The 19,099-nt window shown below is 43.0% G+C and overlaps 1 protein-coding gene and 1 long non-coding RNA gene across 6 annotated transcripts in view; one reads left to right on the top strand and one right to left on the bottom strand.

Annotated features, from left to right (window-relative positions):
* Fer1l6 (fer-1-like family member 6) overlaps positions 1–19,099 on the top strand; it is a 155,555-nt gene that overhangs the window by 120,992 nt on the left and 15,464 nt on the right. For all 3 annotated transcript variants that reach the window (XM_087557384.1, NM_001447146.1, XM_087557386.1), the window contains 9 exon segments: positions 281–412; positions 1,314–1,439; positions 4,639–4,766; positions 10,399–10,569; positions 12,171–12,331; positions 13,884–14,026; positions 15,457–15,545; positions 15,921–16,019; positions 18,499–18,740. In XM_087557384.1, the coding sequence (XP_087413510.1) occupies positions 281–412; positions 1,314–1,439; positions 4,639–4,766; positions 10,399–10,569; positions 12,171–12,331; positions 13,884–14,026; positions 15,457–15,545; positions 15,921–16,019; positions 18,499–18,740 (1,291 nt within the window).
* The window catches only part of LOC148004806 (uncharacterized), a 72,848-nt gene continuing 57,020 nt past the window's right edge, over positions 3,272–19,099 (bottom strand). The window contains exons 2-3 of one of the 3 annotated variants that reach the window (XR_015625574.1): positions 12,145–12,405; positions 3,273–4,381 (exon numbers count right to left, since the gene is read on the bottom strand). This is a non-coding gene — a long non-coding RNA (uncharacterized LOC148004806). Of the gene's footprint in view, positions 4,382–12,144; positions 12,406–19,099 lie in introns of all 3 variants that reach the window. The other 2 variants (XR_015625575.1, XR_015625576.1) reach the window with 2 other exon arrangements.

The following is a 19,099-nucleotide window of genomic DNA, read 5'->3' on the forward strand; positions in this document are numbered from 1 at the left end:
CTATTCACTTCATGCTAACAGAAAACAGAAATGGATGGTTCTGGTGAACCTCAGAAGAGAAGGTTGCTGATAGGAATATAGACAATAAAGGTTGTCCTTGTGAGTTTTCTAATGGGAACAGGGATTCTACTGGGAATTGAACCCAATGCCATTCTTATTATATCCTGGTGAAGAATTTGACTATATTTGTGTCTGTTTTCAAACTGAGTGAGAATGAGTTTAAAGGTGATGGAGTAATTAACCTCCCTTCATCTTAGTATAATCTTACTTTTCTCTAAAGATTTACGATGGTGATCTTGAAAGTGAATTCAACAATTTTGAAGACTGGGTGAAGACCTTTGAACTCTTCAGAGGCAAATCAACAGAAGATGATCACAGTCTGGACGGAGACCGGGTCATAGGAAAGTTCAAGGCATGTTCCCATGTGGATTCTGCTCTTTGTGTCCATAAATGTCAGCCATGACTCAATTCTAATAATGGGGTTGTGATGTGGGATGTGTGTGTGGCAGAGATGACCCTCAATGCCTACCCTGAAACTTCTCTGAAACCCTGCAAGGCCCGGCCTGTCTTTGAAGATATTTTTGATTTGTGGTCAATGGGTTAAACTCACTCTATGTAATATATATGAAGACATAGTCACTACCCATAAGGACTACTACCTTTTTCATTGCGGTCTCAACCATAACACATTAAATATGTGATCCATGCAGATTTGCCAGTTGAAAAACTAAGATAAATCAAACAACCCATACCCTTTTCTTGCAGACTTGGGGTTTCAGTGTCACAAAGCAGTCACTAATATATAGAGTTCACTTCTGCATGCTGGGCTTTTAAGTTGCTAGACGGCATGCTGAAATATACCAAGTAACCCAGTTCACCAACCTGGATTTAAATCTTGTTTGTTATAGTAGTTAGTTGCATGACCTTGAGCAATATACTTCGTCTCCCAAAGCTTCATTACTGTGTCTGGAAGGAGGAATACTGTACTCAGGACAGACAGAGAAAATAGGGAGACCTGGCACAGCATTCCATGTATAAAAAACACTCAAATCCCATTGTCACACTCCTCGTGGGATGCCCTGTAGTGAGGGCATTAACATACTGACCCGATCCACTAGTGTGCCATGAATAAGTGCTGAGGTAAGCAACTTGTATACTTTGCCCAAAGACACAGCCCTGACAAAGGACAACACTAGTCCATGCCCTTTAGTCACTTGGGCTGTGTTCATTTTTCTACCACTGGGCCCACCCACTATGGTTTCTTATAGGTCATATGACTATTCTGTTTTCTGGCTTGTGTTCTATGGTACCAGGGCTCTTTCTGCATCTACAAAAGCCCAGAGGATTCTGCCTCAGAGGACAGTGGCCAGCTGAGAATCCAGCAAGGAATTCCACCCAATCATCCCATTCAAGTACTGATCCGTGTGTACATTGTTGCGGTGAGCCATCCTCCTTTGATCTACTCGGTGAATTAGCCTAGCCATGGTGCTGAAACAAAATACCATAAGTGGGTTTAAATAACTGAAATGTTTTTTATCTAAGTTCTGGGGGCTGTAAGTCATGATTGAGGTTCTAGTAATCATGGCAAAAAAAAAAGGTTAGTGTCTTGTGGAGTCTATTCTGCTGCCTTGTATGTCTGTCCTCACATGGCCATTCCTCTGGGGATGTGAATGTGAGGGAGAAAGAGCAGCTTCTGAAATTTACAGCTCCACTCTTGTGACATTATTAGTTTTAGTCACCTGCCTATAGCCAGCCGTAGGTCCAATACACTTGAGTTTCAACATAGGCATTTAGGAGGCGTCCAGATCAGTCTGTTAAGCTTTACCTGTGTTAGGTTACCTGCTAGTGGGAAAGGAAACCAAAGGCAAAAGTAGAATACTCACAGGGAAGACAGTGGGAGGAGCTGAGAAAGGCACCCTGGACCCAACCGGGCAGTTACTGTGGTGAATTCTCCCTGTGGCTTTACTGCTACACTACTGCAGTCAGAAGTTTCATTTTTAGTGCACTAAAAAAACCAACTCAAAACATTATGTTCTCCAGGCTTTTTGATGACGAGTCAAGAAAAATGTTAATTACAACTTTTTGACTCATTGGGATGGTGGAAAACCAAACATAACATTCAATTGTACAAATCCTCATGGGTCATGGTTTTGTCTTAAACTCATTGCTTAGATTTGGATTCTGTGACTGTCTTTGTAGTATTCTTATTCAATGCTACCTCGATTCATGTTGCTTATATCCCTTGTAAGGAACATTAACAAAGTATAAAAGGAAAGCTAATTGCCAGGTGTGATGGCACAGGCCTTTCATTCCAGCACCCAGGAAGCTTCCAGGCCAGCCAAGCACATGGTGAGACCATCTCAAGAATTAAAAGATTAATGAGAAGAGAAAACAAATTATCCTTTTATCATGTACTTCTTGGGTGTCCTCTCTCTCCCACGTACCATCACACTGTAATGTGGCAGGGGTGTTGTGATGGAGTCTTTGTCCTCAAAAAAGCAAGCCATCTGGGAGGGTGGTGATACTTATGAGAAAACGCAGACAATGCTGGGTAGTCTATAATAAACGCCTACCTACAGGATGCTCACAATAGCCTTTTCAAAATGTTATTCAGGAAGATCCTGGTGTCCTGGGAGACAATTAATATACATTCCTCAGGAAACAGAGTACATGTTCATATAAATCTGAGAAATATTGTGTCCAATAATTGATTCTTCTCTAACTCTGGAGGTTCTCAAAGCTCATGCGCACTAGAGGCTCAGAGAATTCTGGAAGCAAACAAATGTGTTGAGCTGCTAAATCCTCAGCACCATCTCTGCTTCCCAACCCCCATGGTTTTCTTTCACTGAATTACAGAGCCATGAATCAACCCTTACCACAGTTCTGTCGTCTGGAGCTCTCTACACAAAGGCCAGGGCAACTGTGGACAAGGTTCCTGCCTAGAACAGGGGTGGGCAGCATGGAAGAGGGCTGCCCTGGGCTGCAGTTTAAGGACATAGTGCCCTTGAATGAACAGAATAAGAGGGTGACAGTCCCATGTTTCAGTAGCAAGGAAGTCCCTGCAGGATGGAGAGCCAGTGTTTGGTGTGTACCTTTTTAGTAGTGGTGATTATGTGTGCTTTTCTATCATTTATTAATACATAATGTGTTATATAATGCACTGGTTTTAAAATAATTTAATAAGCACTAAAAGATTGTAAAAAATGTTATAGAAAGAAGTCAAAGTTCTTTACTGTGTTCCTCTTCCTTAACAAGGTAGCGCAGACACTTTGCCAGATCAGCACGTTGCTTTATTTCTTTTAGTGGCCGTTTGATGCTTTCTTGAGTGGATATAACATCACTTGTTCACACAAGAAATATTAAGACCCCATTCATGACAATATCCTTGAATAAAGTAATGAATAGAACAGCACTCTCATTTTCATGGAGATCACATGACAGATCCAAGTGGTATAAGAACTAGGAAATATAAAAGTATAAAAAATAAACAATGGAACAGCAAAGTGTGCATGTTGTTTTAGAGTTCACTGAGGTAAAGGAGTCACGGATTTGGATTGCGCTTCGGCATGTAGCCTGTTTACAAGTTTTGGCTAGTAAGCAATCCCTAGAGAACATTCTTGCTCTTATCCATGTAGCTGGATCTACTTATCCTGTTTGGTCCGAGGGAGATGGTACTGAGTACTGGGCTGTTTCTCAGCTTTCTTCACTGCCAAGTTTCTCCATCTGTTTGATGCCACATCTTACTGGCTTCCTACCATGGCCTTTCCACACACCAAGTTCACTTTTGACAGCTTAAGGTCCAGCCAGTCTGGAATCAGGCTTCATGATCAGAAATGCATCATCACTCAGAGAGCTAGGGTTAAAGGCAAGATTCATGGGAACATGGCTTCAGAAACCACTGGTGCTGGACAGGGTCTTTAGGTCCACCCCATGTATCTTAGTTAGGGTTTTACTGCTGTGAACAGACACCATGACCAAGGCAAGTCTTATAAAGACAACATTTATAATTGGGCCTGGCTTACAGGTTCAGAGATACAGTCCATTATCATCAAGGCAAAAGCATCCAGGCAGGCATGGTGCAGGAGGAGCTGAGAGTTCAACATCTTCATCTGAAGGCTGCTAGCAGAATACTCGCTTCCAGGATGCTAGGACAAAGTCCACACCCACAGTGACACACCTACTCCAACAGGACCACACTCTCTAATAGTGCCACCTCCTGGGCCGAGCATATACAAACCATCACACCATGGTTTTACAGATAGATCCAGAAACAACATGACTTGGCCAAGATGACAAAACTAAACATTAGAACATGGGCTCATATCTTCTGCCTCCTTCTCCAGCATGTTCCTCGCTGCCATGTTCCAAGGACTGGTTTCCTCTGGGTAGATGACAGAATAGAAAGGCAGACATCAATAACTGCTCTTCTTAAGGCAAAACTGGCATTCTAAAGCAGTGGTTCCTCTAAAATCTAGAGAGCTAGTAGCACTCTAAAATCTAAAGAGCTTTTCAACATCCCAAAGCTCAGGAGTTAGAACACCGGAGCACAGGACATCTCCAGACAGAACCCAAGTGTCCCCATGTGCACCATGATGGAGCCCACTGGGTCAGAACAATTTTCTTTTTCTTCTTCCCCAGGCATTTAATCTTAGCCCAGCTGATCCAGATGGCAAATCAGACCCCTACATTGTGCTCAGGCTTGGCCAAACAGAAATCAAAGACCGGGACAAATACATCCCCAAACAACTGAATCCAGTGTTTGGAAGGTCAGTGCCATCCCACTTGGGTTGTATTGTTCTTTCTGCATTGGCTGCTGCTGCCTTCCTGGAGGTGGATGGAAATTGTGTGTGTGTGTGTGTGTGTGTGTGTGTGTGTGTGTGTGTGTGTGTATGTGTGTGTATGTGTGTGTGTAGGGAGAGGTGTGGATATCTTAGATAAAACAATAGCTGAAGATTAAACACTAACTTGTATCCTTGATAACAAATGTTTATTCATGCAAAAATGTAGATGGTTTCCTATCTAGGACCTGACATTGTGATCTTCAGGCATGTGGTTTTATAACACATAAGTTTTAAACTTAAAAGTACCTTAGAGGGTCATGGATCCCACTAATACTATATGAGAGCTTTCCTCTTGTAATCAAGACATCTAAGATACAAAGAAGTTAAGAAATGTATTCAAATTCACACAACTCAAAAATAGTGGGCACTGGGCCAGATGTTTGATTTTTGGTCTCCTACTGGAGAAAGTTTTAGCACAATATCACTTTTTTCACCTAATTGCAGTAATTCTAAATGTTGAACTGAGAGCCTCCAGTGGTATTTTGTTTCCCTGCACGATGTTAAAATACACTGTGTGTGTGTGTGTGTGTGTGTGTGTGTGTGTGTGTGTGTGTGTGTGTGTACACTGTAGAACCAAACTCAGGAATTTTCTGGTAGATAGCAACATCTTTAAAAAGATTTATTTATTTTATTCATGTGTGTGTATGTTTTCCCTGCATGTATATGTGTACAGTGCCCATGGCATTGGCTCCTTGGAACTGGAGTTATGTGTGGTTATGAACTACTACCTGGGTGCTGGGAACCAAACTCATGTGCTCTTAGCCACTGAGCCATCACTCTAGCCATACCTTCTAACAGCATACCAGACATGGCTCCTGCTTGAGTTTGTGCTCTGGCTACACTGGAACTGGGTGTTATCATGTACAGACTGTACTGTCATGCAGCTGGCTTTGCCTCCCTGACTGCAGTGTTCCTCATCTGTAAAGCAGTAGTGACACCTGTCTCTAGGCTCCTTTGAAAGAACGTGTGAAACTCCAATAACACAGTGTCCAACAGACATGTTCTACCTTTCCCTCCTCCTTGGTGACTTTAACATCTTTTTTTATTAATTTTTTATTGGATATATTTCTTTATTTACATTTCAAATGTAATTCTCTTTCCCAGTTTCCTGTCCATAAACCCCCATCCTCTCACCCTCACCCATAAGGGTGTTCCCCCACATCCACCTCCCTTACCCCCTCCCCTGACAATCCCCTACACTGGGGGTCCAACTTTGGCAGGACCAAGGGCTTCCCCTTCAACTGGTGCCCCAACAAGGCTATTCTCTGCTACATATGCAGTTGGAGTAATGGGTCAGACCATGTATAGCCTTTGGGTAGTGGTTTAGTCCTTGGAAGCTCTGGTTGGTTGGAATTATTGTTCTTATGGGGTTGCAAGCCCCTTCAGCTCTTTCAATACTTCCTCTAATTCCCACAAAGGGGGTCCTGTTCTCAGTTCAGTGGTTTGCTGCTAGCATTCACCTCTGTATTTGACATGCTCTGGTTGTGTCTCTCAGGAGAGATCTATATCGGGTCTATTTCAGCATGCACTTTTTAGCTTCATCAATCTTATCTAGTTTTGGTGGATATATATATGGACCACGTGTGTGGCAGGCTCTGAATGGCTGTTCCTTCAGTCTCTGCTCTAAACTTTGCCTCCATATTCCCTCCTATGGATATTTTTGTTCCCCCTTTTAAGAAGGAGTGGGAGCATCTGCATCTTGGTCATCCTTCTTCTTGAGCTTCCTGTGGTCTGTGGATTGCATCTTGGGTAATTTGAACTTTAGAGCTAATATCGACCTATCAGTGAGTACACACCAAGTGTGATTTTCTGTGGTTAGGTTACCTCACTCAGGATGATATTTTCTAGTTCATTCCATTTGCCTATGAATTTCATGAAGTCGTTGTTTTTGATAGCTGAGTAGTATTCCATTGTGTAGATGTACCACATTCTTTGAATCCATTCCTCTGTTGAAGGGCATTTGGGTTCTTTCCAGCTTCTGGCTATTATACATAAGACTGACATGAACATAGTGGAGAATGTGTCTTTGTTGTATGTTGGAGCATATTTTGGGTATATGCCCAGGAGAGATATAGCTGGGTCCTCAGGTAGTGGAATGTCCAATTTTCTGAGGAACCTCAGATTTTCAGAGTGGTTGTACCAGTTTGCAATCCCACCAACAATGGAGAAGTGTTCCTCTTTCTCCACATTCTCACCACCATCTGCTGTCACCTGAGTTTTTTATCTTAGCCATTCTGACTGGTGTGAGGTGGAATCTCAGGGTTGTTTTGATTTGCATTTCCCTGATGTCTAAGGATGTTGAACATTTCTTTAGGTGCTTCTTGGCCATTCAATATTCCTCAGCTGAGAATGTTTTGTTTAGCTCTGTACCCCATTTTTAATAGGGTTATTTTGTTCTCTGGAGTCTAACTTCTTGAGATCTTTGTATATTTTGGATATTAATCCTCTATCAGATGTAGGATTGGTAAAGATCTTTTCCCAATCTGTTAGTTGCCATTTTGTCCTAACCACAGTGTCCTTTGCCTTACAAAAGCTTTGCAGTTTTATGAGATCCCATTTGTCAATTCTTGATCTTACAGCATAAGCCATTGGTGTTTTGTTCAGGAAATTTTCCCCATCCCGAAACCAGAACCACTGGTACCAGCATCTGACTGTTCCTATATTCCTGTGTCCAGAGGCACTATGCAGTTTCCCCTTGACCAGGGATGTGGGCAGCGGTGAGCAGAAGTGGCAGTCTTTCCAGGGTGGTCTGCACTTCTGGGTGTTCAGCTTTCTTCCCCACAGGATTTGGGTGCAGGGACTAGCAACATCTTAAGTACATGAGCACGGGAGGAGATCGTCTCCAGACTCAAGTAAATTCATGTCTCCATTTGTATTGGCTTTGGACACCATGGCATTTGATGAGCATCGTTTCATAAATTTTTATTGCTGCTAAGGAAATGAGGTCATAAACCAGTCTGGGTTAATGGGAACAGCTAAAGTGACAGTTCTACGGACGTGTACCCCTGTTTTTCTGATCCGGAGGTGACATTTACTGCTGTCTGCCACTTATGGAGCTGCTGCTCCCATTTTGTCATTACGGCTCCCCAGCTGTGAATTAGACTTTCTTTCTCAGCCTGGAAATCAGGAGTCTAGTGGGCTGGAATCTGCTTCTTCCCTGATCTCCCTAGGTGTAGATGGTTGGTGGGGTGTATATTGTTTCGCCAGGTCACAAGTTCCTAACTCAAAATTACTGTGTTCCAGCAGGCTGAGTGTTTAACCTGGGGCTTAGGGATCCCTCCCGAGGATCACTGCAAGGATGTTCATGTGAGGATGTCACAGTCGTTTGCACTAATACCCTGGCTCTGTTGGCTACCTCCTTTCCTCCTTCATAGCTTCTGGCATGGGTTTACTAGTTTATGTGTTCACTGGCCATCCTCTTCCCTCTGCTAGAAGGTCACATCTGTCTGTACACAGACTCATGTGCCCAATAACACTTCCCTTGGCACTGTGGATAGGGCCTGGCCCTCAATAAGTGCTGAATAACTGTTTTATTGTGATAGAACGAGGGAGAGATTGAATAGGTGCATAGACAAAGCTTCCTCCATTTGATGATGAGATCTGATGGGGCTCTGCCACTCTGCACCATTATAATGTGGAGAACGACCACAGTCTTTGGCACTTCCTCACTGCTCTCAAACATGGAATACCAAAAAGCTCATCTCTGCAAGCATGGGTCCTCGCTGTGACATCTGCCTACTTTGATTGGTTCCCTCATGGTTACGGAGAATCCATCTCATGTCAGATGCTCCACAGTCAGTGCCTTTTAGGGATCCTATGACTAATGAGAGAAAAATGAATCAGGGATTATGACACTGTGGCAAGTTCCATGAAGACAAGGGAGGGGCAAGTCTGAGCTCCACAAGTCTAGAGCCAGGAGAGCTATCTGCAGTCTATTCCCTGGGGTGATGAGACTTCCCGTTATGCTCCTTTCCCCCCAGCTCACAACACTTTGCCCATGACTTGATCTTGGCTCCTGTCATCTTCTTCTGCCAACTTCTTGTATTCCTCACCCATTGGAAATTATTCTACTCTTAAACCTGTCCCACAGTGACCGTGTGATAAATGTCAGAAGAATAAGTTAGGAGATGAATGGATGAACAAAGGAGCCATCTTGACTTTGAAACTTCTTCAAATACTTCAAATATTTGAGCCTTCAAATACTTTCACTACCTCAGGTTTTGCTCATTTAATGATCTTTACTCAAGCAATGAACGCTAGTAGCATTCTAATGATATTATTACTGACATATGTATGACCTGATGTAAGTCTAGGAGTTTCCAGGGCAACCAAGAATCCAACCTTTGTACTGGGGTTCTACAAACTCTTTGAATGGCAGCTCCGGTAAAATTCAGACAGCATTCATTTGAGCACAGCTTGATGAGAAGGGCCAGAGCCATCATGTCCTCTGTCATTATTGCCAGGGACAGTGAAGCCATTATTAAGTCCATCCTGGGTAACTAACACAATGATAGCAAAGTCCAGGGATGGATGTTGGGTGCTTCCTTCCAACAAACCCCTAGAATAGCCACTAGAGCCTAGAATCCAAATAGTGACGCTAAGAAAGGCACCACCAATACTGAAGCCAAGAAAAGAATCACCATGCTTGACAGATGAAGGGCCCATGGATTTCTCCCCTGTGAGCCCCATGTAGGACCTTTTAGAGCCTGCTCCATCAGCTATAATCACTGGTGCTATAAACTGACATTTTTTCTCACTGGGAAGGGTTACTTGTGACTATACTAGTCTTAGGATCCCACCGAGTAATCCAGGGAGGCTTGATTCATGATTCTTCACTTACGTTCTCAAGATTTTTGGTTTCCTTATCCACAAGATAGAGGTACTGGATATAGATTTCTGATGTGTTTTGTAGTTCAAAGAAATAGCTACTAAATATATATTCCCCGACAGCCAAGTGCAGGCTCTAGTGGTGTGGAAGTCAGAATGATTCTGTTCTCACGGGGGCTCAGCCTCGTAGAGACAGCATTACAGCCCTGCAATTCTTTGGTTCCATCAATGAGGTTTTCTCTTTGAAAACTCCAGCTAGTGTTTCACAACAAAGCAGTAACAGGAATGAACAATGGTATTCTCACTGTGTATGAGCTGAAAACCTGGAAGATGGATGTGTGTTTTATATGATCAACTGCCCCACCATGTTATTTTAAAAAAAGGTCCTATTTGTTCTCATTTTCATACATGGAGGGTGGAAGAGATTAAGTAAGATGCACAATGTTTAACAGACACAGAGTTCAGGTCTGAAATCACACTGAAAATCAGGCCAAGAGCTCTAAGATATGACCTATGAAAGGGCAAATCATTGTCTATAAAAATTTGATAACGAAATCAGAAGTTGATTGTACCTGGAGAATAAAGTACACAGATACCTGTCAGTGCTAACTGAAATGTCAATCCAGTCAGTGCATCCACAAGGTGGACCACGAAGTACTAACCAGAAGGAACCTGGTGGAGTTCCATGCTGCCAGACATTGCTAATTCCCGGCCCTCTGCTTGGATTCAGGTCATTTGAGATCCAGGCCACTTTCCCAAAGGAGTCCCTGCTCTCCGTCCTCATTTATGACCATGACATGATCGGGTCAGATGACCTCATTGGGGAGACCAAGATTGACCTGGAGAACCGTTTCTACAGCAAACACAGAGCCATCTGTGGCTTGCAGAGCCAGTATGAGATGTAAGTTTTCATCTGTGGGGACGCTGTTGGTGTCTCGGGAGCACAGCTTTGTGGAGATCTGGGTTGAGCATGTGCTTATCTCGAGGTTAGCAGATCATATCTGCAGAGCTGGTTTGAAGAGGCTATTCCGTGCTCTTGAGGGCCAGCGAGGCTGGGAAAGCAGCTTTGATTTAAAACTCAGGGCCAGTTCTTCAAAAGCTGAGTCAGGCTGTGGTGTGTTTGTGCATTCCCCTGTGCCTGGTGTTCAGGATTCCCAGGGGGATGGTACTAGATGAAGACTGGTCAATACGATGTAAACATCACTAACATGGTCAGTAGGTCAGAACTGTGTAAACAGCAGCTGTATGTACTCAGAACCTGCTGTTTTAAGAGTTTGCATGCAATTTCCTACCAGTTCTCTAAAACTTGCTTTATAAGTGAAGGAAGAGTAGATTTAAATCATTCTTTACAAAAGCTTGCAAATCGACTTTATTTTAAAATGTAGGCTACCAGCTTGATTTTTCTTTTTAAGTGTGTTGTATCTGACTATATTTTTTTTTAACAAAATCTTACAAATTAGAACCAGGGAACTTGAGACATTCATTGAAGTTCCATTGTGTGAGTCAAAAACCATTTTTCCTCAATGGAAAATAATTTACATAACTTACCCCTACAAATCAAATAATTTGCACAATTCACTATTTTGCATAATTTATTGACAAAATTAAATATTTGTGTACATTTTTGCTTATTTCCTTTTCCTATACTATTCTCTTCCAATTGGATTACATGCTTTACAATTTGTTTATTGTTCTTACTTTGTAGCTTAGGTGTGTTATAGCTGTCATTTAATATTGCTTGCAGTCTTCAATGTTCTGGGCCCACACAGTATTCAATCATAGGAATGTGCTATAAAGTGGTAGAAACAATTGCCTTCTTGATGTGTAGGACATGTGATCGTATAATTCCTATTGTGGGAGCACAGGAAGCAGGGAGTGGGTGAAAACCAGGGCCTGCCCCTGTGTCCAGTGATTCACTTCTTCCAAAATAGCTTAGGGGATTGAAAGTGTTGGGGAGACCCAGGAAGGTCACTTATTAGAAAAACGTGAGTCTATATGATAAATTGTGTGTGGCGTAGGGGTTGGTAGGGGGATAGTACTGGGGAATGGGAACAAAGAGTAAATGTAGTTTGGATGCAGGTTCTCCTTTCAGGGTGTCAGCAACTTTTTATAACTAGGCAGATAGAGTGACTGCGTGATACTAGGACCATATATAATACCACAGAACCAGTCAACTTCAAAATGATAAATTTCATTATATGAATTTCAATTCAATGTTCTTTTATAAAGAAGAGTGTATCACTTTAAATAAATCAAGATTTCCTGCAAACTATCTTTATGTCAAGCTGCCTGCAAGTCCTTTCTTACATGCAAGATGCGCTTCTGCAAAGGTCCTTGGCTCGAAAGAGAAGAAAAAGAAACAAAGCCAAACACACTAGCCCAGGTGTATCACTGAGGGACACTACACAAGCCACATCTGACAAGAGCTTTTACTGGGGTCCTCTAAAGGTGTCCCCTAGAGTGCAGCCAGACTCACTTCCTCTGCCTTCCTCCTCTTCTCAGAGAAGGGTACAATGCCTGGAGGGACACGGCCAAACCCACGGAAATCCTAACCAAGCTCTGCAAAGACAACATGCTGGACGGACCACACTTTCGCCCCGGGAAGATACAGATTGGAAAGAAGGTCTTCTCTGGGAAAACGGTCTTCACTGAAGCCGACTCTGGTAACTCCCAGCACATGGCTCTGCCGATGTAGCTCTTCTTTTAAAAAGGCCGAGGCTTGGGGACAGTGGGTCATCTAATTACAAATGGAAAAGACAGAAAATCAAGTAGGCTAATGGCAAGCACTCACAATCACAAGGTTCGGGTAACTCCACTGCATCCTGGTCTGTTTCCTTTCGGTCTTCGTGTGTGTGTTATTAAGAACTTGCAAATGTGCCAAGCCAGAGAGCTCTCAGGGAACGCTATATAGCCTTAAACAGTAGGTGCAACCCATCATCCTGCAAGGGCTGTACCAAACTATCTTATTGTAGCACCAAAAGAGGGATATTGTCCCACAAGTATCACAGCACACACCCTGCAGATCCCAAAGAAGTTTCCATAAATGTGGGAGGAGGGGACACAAGGCATTTTTAATGACACAGCACAATTCTGGTGCCACCACATCTGAGCAGTTACTGCCTCTCTCCAAAGCTGCCATGCTTTTACTACAGTCAAATGGAGGTGATATCAAACCTGATTCAACGTTATAGACTTCCATTTTTTACTTCTTTGTTTTGGATTCAAGAACATTCAGAGGATTCTAGCACATAGTTACTGCTGTTTAGACAGTCTTTGATAATAAATTGATATGGACTTCCTTTAAAAAAACTTTCTATTCACAATATACTTTAATGGTGATATAATTATTTGGTCAAAACTATACACTTGACTAAACAATGATTAAAAAGTTACTAGTTTTGCACTCTACAAACCTGAAATTATGTTCATAATGCCAGCTCCTAGGGTATTAAACTTTATAACAAAGGTTTTATTCATTGATTATCTGACTCTATAAACTCCTGCTGATATAATTAATACCACCTGGTGGTTGTTTCTGTGGTCCCTTTCTATAAAGTCAGGTTTGATTATCTTATGCCTTATATCTTATATCACCTTATATCTTATAGTTATCATCACTATAAGCTTTGTCAAGAAGATTTTATTCTATCAACAATTTTGTCTTCTTTGTGATATTCCTTCCATCTGTGCTTTTTATTATTGCTTTTATCTTTTAAGCCAAGAGTCACCTCCTTTGGTAGAATGAAGTATGGGTGTTTATAGTTGGGAGATCCCAGGCAAAGAGAAGACATCTACAACCACTCTTAATGCCACCATTTTACTAAAGGCCACCCTGATTCCTAGGCCCTTACACCATGGTGTGAACAAACATTCTCTTTAGTGTCTGGCATCCGTTTGTTGTGGGATCTCCAGGAATCTGGTAGAGAGAGAAAGTGAGAGAGAGAGAGAGAGAGAGAGAGAGAGAGAGAGAGAGAGAGAGAGAGAGAGGAAAACTCCCCCATTCTCCAGGGCATGATTGATGTCTCTCTCTCTACATTCAGTCTCTTTTTCTTTGCTACAATGCCACCTCTAGTTCTTTCTATTTTTTATTTTCTTTTATTCCTATTATGTCCTAGTGTCTTTAGGATGCATGGTAAAGGGAAGTGCTTAAGATGGCATCCACAGCCCCACCCTTTGCTTCTAACAAGCCTTTCCCCTCGTCTTTACTCCCTGCAGAGGAAATGGTGGAGTCTTATGAACACTTGGCCCTCAAGGTGTTACACTCTTGGGAGGACATTCCTGAGGTCGGGTGTAGGCTGGTTCCTGAGCACATAGAAACAAGGCCACTGTACCACAAGGATAAGCCAGGAATGGAGCAGGTACTGTTACCAGTGTTGTTAAGGGCAGAGCCTGGATCTTGGCAGCCTTAAGAAGTCAGGGTTGGTGACTCATCTGCAGCAGGCAAATCACACAAAGTCATGGTGAAAAGCAAAGAATGATTTATTACCTGTGTCCATATTGAGAAGAAGATAAAAGGGTCCATTGAACCCCCAAGTTGATTTTAAAGACCCTGGCATGACATTTAGGTTTAGTAGAGTTCAAGAGGTCTACACACTTACCTAGGCAGGACTGTTCAAGAGATGCTCCCACCCATCAGTGGTCTATTGTTGACTTTGCTCCAGTCTCTCCTTCTAGGTTATCTGGAAAATTGTCAAACTATATGGTGTCTCTTTTTTTGCAGGATGAGCTAGTACCAGGTGTCATCCTTCTTCACCTCACACATGAAATTCCTGAGTAAATTCCACTTTCTTGGGAGCCATTATGTCACTAGTTTTACAGTTAAAGAAAGAGATAAAAGTGTCTCTTTAAAACACCTTCATGCCTGCCAAGGTGGATGCAGGAATGGGCAGGAGAGGTCTGGCCTAAAGTGGAGTGTTCATCTACAACAAGTGTCCTTGTCCCTAAAAGCTGATCCTGTGTGCCTTACAGTAGTGATTCTATCCAAGGATGGTTTTGAGCTTCTTCCCAGGGAACACAGCCTGGAGACAGTTTGTGGTCTTAGAAGTAGGTGAGGAGCTGTTAGTAGCCAGTGGGTAGATGTTGTAGATGCTGCTAAACTAAACATTCTACAGTGCACAGGATAGCCTCTGAGAGAGAGAGAGAGAGAGAGAGAGAGAGAGAGAGAGAGAGAGAGAGAGAGAGAGAGAGAGAGACCTAACAATAATGTTAGTATCGTCAGAGTTAAAAAAACTATGCTCTGAAGTCACTGTTGGTTTCGTATTTCCATCTTAACTATTTGGATTAACAAAGTCCTTTGAAGCTTAACTGATACGGAAAAATTCTTGAGACTGTATTATTGACTGCATGGTGCCATGTCTACTACATAGGAGAGGCCCAATATATATTTTCTAGGCCTTCCCCAGCTCTTAACTTATGCATCAGTAAACTCTTGGTAAAAATGTGTTATCTAAGGCATGGTGGTACGTTTCTGTAATTCCAGAATTTGGGAAGTAGAAGCAGCTGTATCAGGAGTTCAAGGCCAGCTACACATACATAATATGTTCAAGGCCAGAATAGGTTACTTGAGAGTCTAGCTCAAGGAAGGAAGGAGAGAAGGGAGGGAGGAAAGGAAGAGAAGAAGAGCCAGAGAAGACTCTACCTTTGTTAACAAATAGGTTACCTGTGTATAAAGACACCAAATCACATCTAACATCCATTTCTAATAAGGGGATATTTTAGAATAATGAATGGTCAATTATCACGCCCTGCCGTCTCTCAAAGCTGAAGGAAACTTTCTTTTGTCAACAAGGGCCGTCTACAGATGTGGGTGGATATATTTCCGAAAGATACACCTCAGCTTGGACCTCCTGTTGACATTTCACCAAGGAAACCCAAAGGGTAAGTAAATCTGCCCGTGTTGAGGGGAAGACACTTTGGTAGCAGAATAAAGGATTGCAGCATTTGACTTGGAAGATGCTCTTCTGGCCAATGGTGCCTCACTTTTCATCTGGCCAGTGGTGAGGGTGTGTGAGTTGTTTGACAGAGGTGGTTGAATTGGTGGCTTTTGAGTTTCAAGCTCCTCATATGAAAAGTGCTGGCCCCATAGAAGCATGAGCTACTCTAACCCAGTCGTACTCCGGCAAGTCTGAGATCTCCTGTTGGGCCACTTAGTTCTGACAGACCAACCTTGAGTGCTGATGTCAGGCTTACAAAGGGCAATGCTTTTGACCCCATTTCAAGGTGGTCCACTAACAGTGCATTCCTTCACCCTAGATACGAGCTGAGGGTGACCATCTGGAACACTGAAGATGTTATTTTAGAAGATGAAAATATCTTCACGGGTCAAAAATCAAGCGATATTTATGTCAAAGGGTAAGGTTCCCCACAAGTTCCATTCTTCCTTTCTCCTTCCCCGCTTCTTTTAGTCTCTAGCCAATCTATGCTTTGTGGAAGCCACCACCCACATTCCATGGAAGGAAGTGTCCTGCTTTGTTAGATAAGTGTTTATCTAACACTTTCTATGTAAAATATTTGTCTTGTTCATTTATTTTGTTAAGAATTATTTTATGAAAACATTTTCAGTGTGTAAATCTTATATAGTTATCTTTCAGTTGAATATAGGATAACTTGATGTTTGTTTAAGTGTCCTTCAAAGCGTATCTGCCCTTCAATTGGAAGCAAGCAGAGCAGCATGCATGTTATAGAGGAAAGAGGCATGTGTTCAACAGATTATAATGCTAAGTCAAGGAAGGACCAGAGAGATGGCTTAGAGGTTAAGAGCACTGGCTACTCTTCCAGAGGTCCTGAGTTCAATTCCCAGCAACCACATGGTGACTCACAACCATCTGTAATGGAATCTAATGTCTTCTTCTGGTGTGTCTGAAGACAGCGACAGTGTACTCATATACATAAAATAAATAAAAATCTTAAAAAAGTAAAGCTAAGGCAAAGGCTGGAATTTAGGCCTCATCATTAGCTACTGCAATTCCTACCTCCATTCGGGCCAGTCAGGGTGAGGACATAGAACTCAGATATAAACTCATCGCAACCTATAGTGATAGCCCTTGCTCTTTCCTGAGCAAGAAGCACTTTGGCAGTCAAAGCATGCTCGGTGCTTCAGAATTTTTTTTCTCCACAATGGGAATAGATAAATGAATTATGATGAAGAAGGGGTAATCAAATTGGCAGGATAATACTTGGAGAACAGAATTAAAATCATCTGAAATTGCTTTCGAATCACATTCAGGAAAGATTAAGGTGTTCTGCAAAATGGTATTTCATCATGACTCATGGAAGGCTTCTAGAAGAGTTGAAACTTCCAAGTCCTGGCCATTAATATGTATAGAGAGAGCCCCCCATATTCACGCCTCTCACCCTTTGCCTGGGGTTGCCTTGATCCCCAGGGCCAGCACAAACCCAGGTCTACTGTTGCTAATCCCAATGGCTCATCTCGGATTCATCCTTCTAATTAATCTTTCTCTTCTGGTTCTCTAAGCATCACCCAGCACCGCTACTCTCTCCTTTCGCAGTCAGTCTCTCTTAACCTTGACTGCAGCATGTTCTTCCTGTTCTCCACCTACCCTGGCTGCTCAACTCTCAGGGTCTTCTCATGGTCCTTCCACCCGGCTGTTAACAGTCCAGGGCACTTTCTCTTTCCTTAGCTCAGTAAGTGTGTCTACTCCTCTCTGCCACTGTGTCCCGCAAAATGTGCCATTAAATCCATGTGGCACACCCTTTCTGAAGGGAAGGGTTTCATCTTCCCTAGGAATGAGAAATGAATGCTTTCAGAACACAGGTGGTTTGGGGCCTGAAGAGATGGCTCAGCAGTTAAGAGCACACACTGCTCTGCCAGAGTCCTGAGTCCAGCGCCCACATCTGGAAGCCCAGAGGTGCCTGTGACTTCAGCTCCAGGGAATTCAACACCTCTGGCTTCCAGTGAGCACTGTCACACACACACGCAGGTGCAGGCACACACATTCACACCCACGAAGAAAATAATAGAAATAAATCTTTTTTAAAAAAGAAAGTTATTTGAATTCTCTATTAGTTTGAATTTTAAAAAAAAAAAATCTTTGTTTTCCAGATCAACTAACCATGAATGAAATACTAGGGGAAAATATTACATTATTCTTAGCATAGAGGGAAAACAATGGAATATACTGAGAAGAAAAAATGTCAATGTCATAGATCATCTGGAGTCCACAAGGTCTTTAACAAATGGGCCATGTAGTTCCTTAGAGCAATCCTATGAGCCAGGAGCCAAAACGAGTTTCAATTTTTACAGATAGATGTAAGACACAGAGAGGTTACACAACTCTTTATACTGCGAGTAGGTAGAGTCAGGGCTTGCAAGCTCAGTGGCTGTGGGCGGTCCACCTATACCCTTGCTGCCTCTGCCCCCTTTACCCCAAATGACCCAAATCTACTACACTGTCAGAACCCAGAATCAGAGAGGAGAAGCCATTCCCAGACCCAACAGCAGGTCAAACACCCAATTTTAGAGGCTCCGATGTAATCTCGTTCTAACACTCTGCTGTGCAGATGACCCCACCCCCACCAAAGAGGACTCCCAGGGTGGCAGGGACTCGAGCTTCATTTCCTACTTTCTATCTTAACTGCATAGAGCATCTATAAACAGCCAAAGGCACTCATGCGCCCTGCCTTAGGACGAGTCTTGGTTTGGATCCCAGCTTTTCTCTTTCATACGAAGACGGACATTTCCATCTGAACCGAAGGGAAATATCACCTAAGCTGTGGCTCAGACGCGCTGAAGTTAGTCGAGTCACTCTTGACTCTGCGAGTGCCTGAAGGACGTGCTCTGAGTGCTTGGATCTCCTCAATCTTTGTGCAGGTGGATCAAGGGTTTGGAGGATGACAGGCAGGAGACAGACGTGCATTACAACTCCCTGACTGGAGAAGGCAACTTCAACTGGCGCTTCCTGTTTCCGTTCCAGTATCTGCCAGCCGAGAAGCAAATGGTCATCAGCAAACGGGAGAACATCTTTTCCCTGGAGAAGATGGAATGTAAGACTCCGGCTGTGCTGGTGCTGCAGGTCTGGGATTTTGAAAGGCTGTCCTCAGACGACTTCCTGGGTAAGCCACGTGGCCTCCTCGAGCATGCGTGCATGTTAAGGACCTCGCCGCAGCTTTGGGAGAGCTCAGTGTGATTGTGTTACGAGGACAATAATTTTAGTGCTATTCCTGAGGACCTGACAAAGTAAACTGTAGTCTGTGCATACTGTAGGCCCCCAATACACTCAGACATTAGATATACATTAGATCTTAGCTCTATCAGTTAAACTTTTGAGTTCATTACTAATGCATTATGCCAACCAGAGGGGCTGAAGAGGTTACCCAGTAGCTAAGGGCATGGGCTGCTCATGCAGAGGACCTAGATTTGGTTCCCAGAATCAGGAGGCTTGCAACCACCTGAGACTCTCAGTCCCAGGGTT

This window comes from Rattus norvegicus, chromosome 7 (assembly GCF_021556685.1).
Source record: "Rattus norvegicus strain SHRSP/BbbUtx chromosome 7, alternate assembly SHRSP_T2T, whole genome shotgun sequence".
In the NCBI taxonomy this organism is placed as follows: Eukaryota; Metazoa; Chordata; class Mammalia; order Rodentia; family Muridae; genus Rattus; species Rattus norvegicus.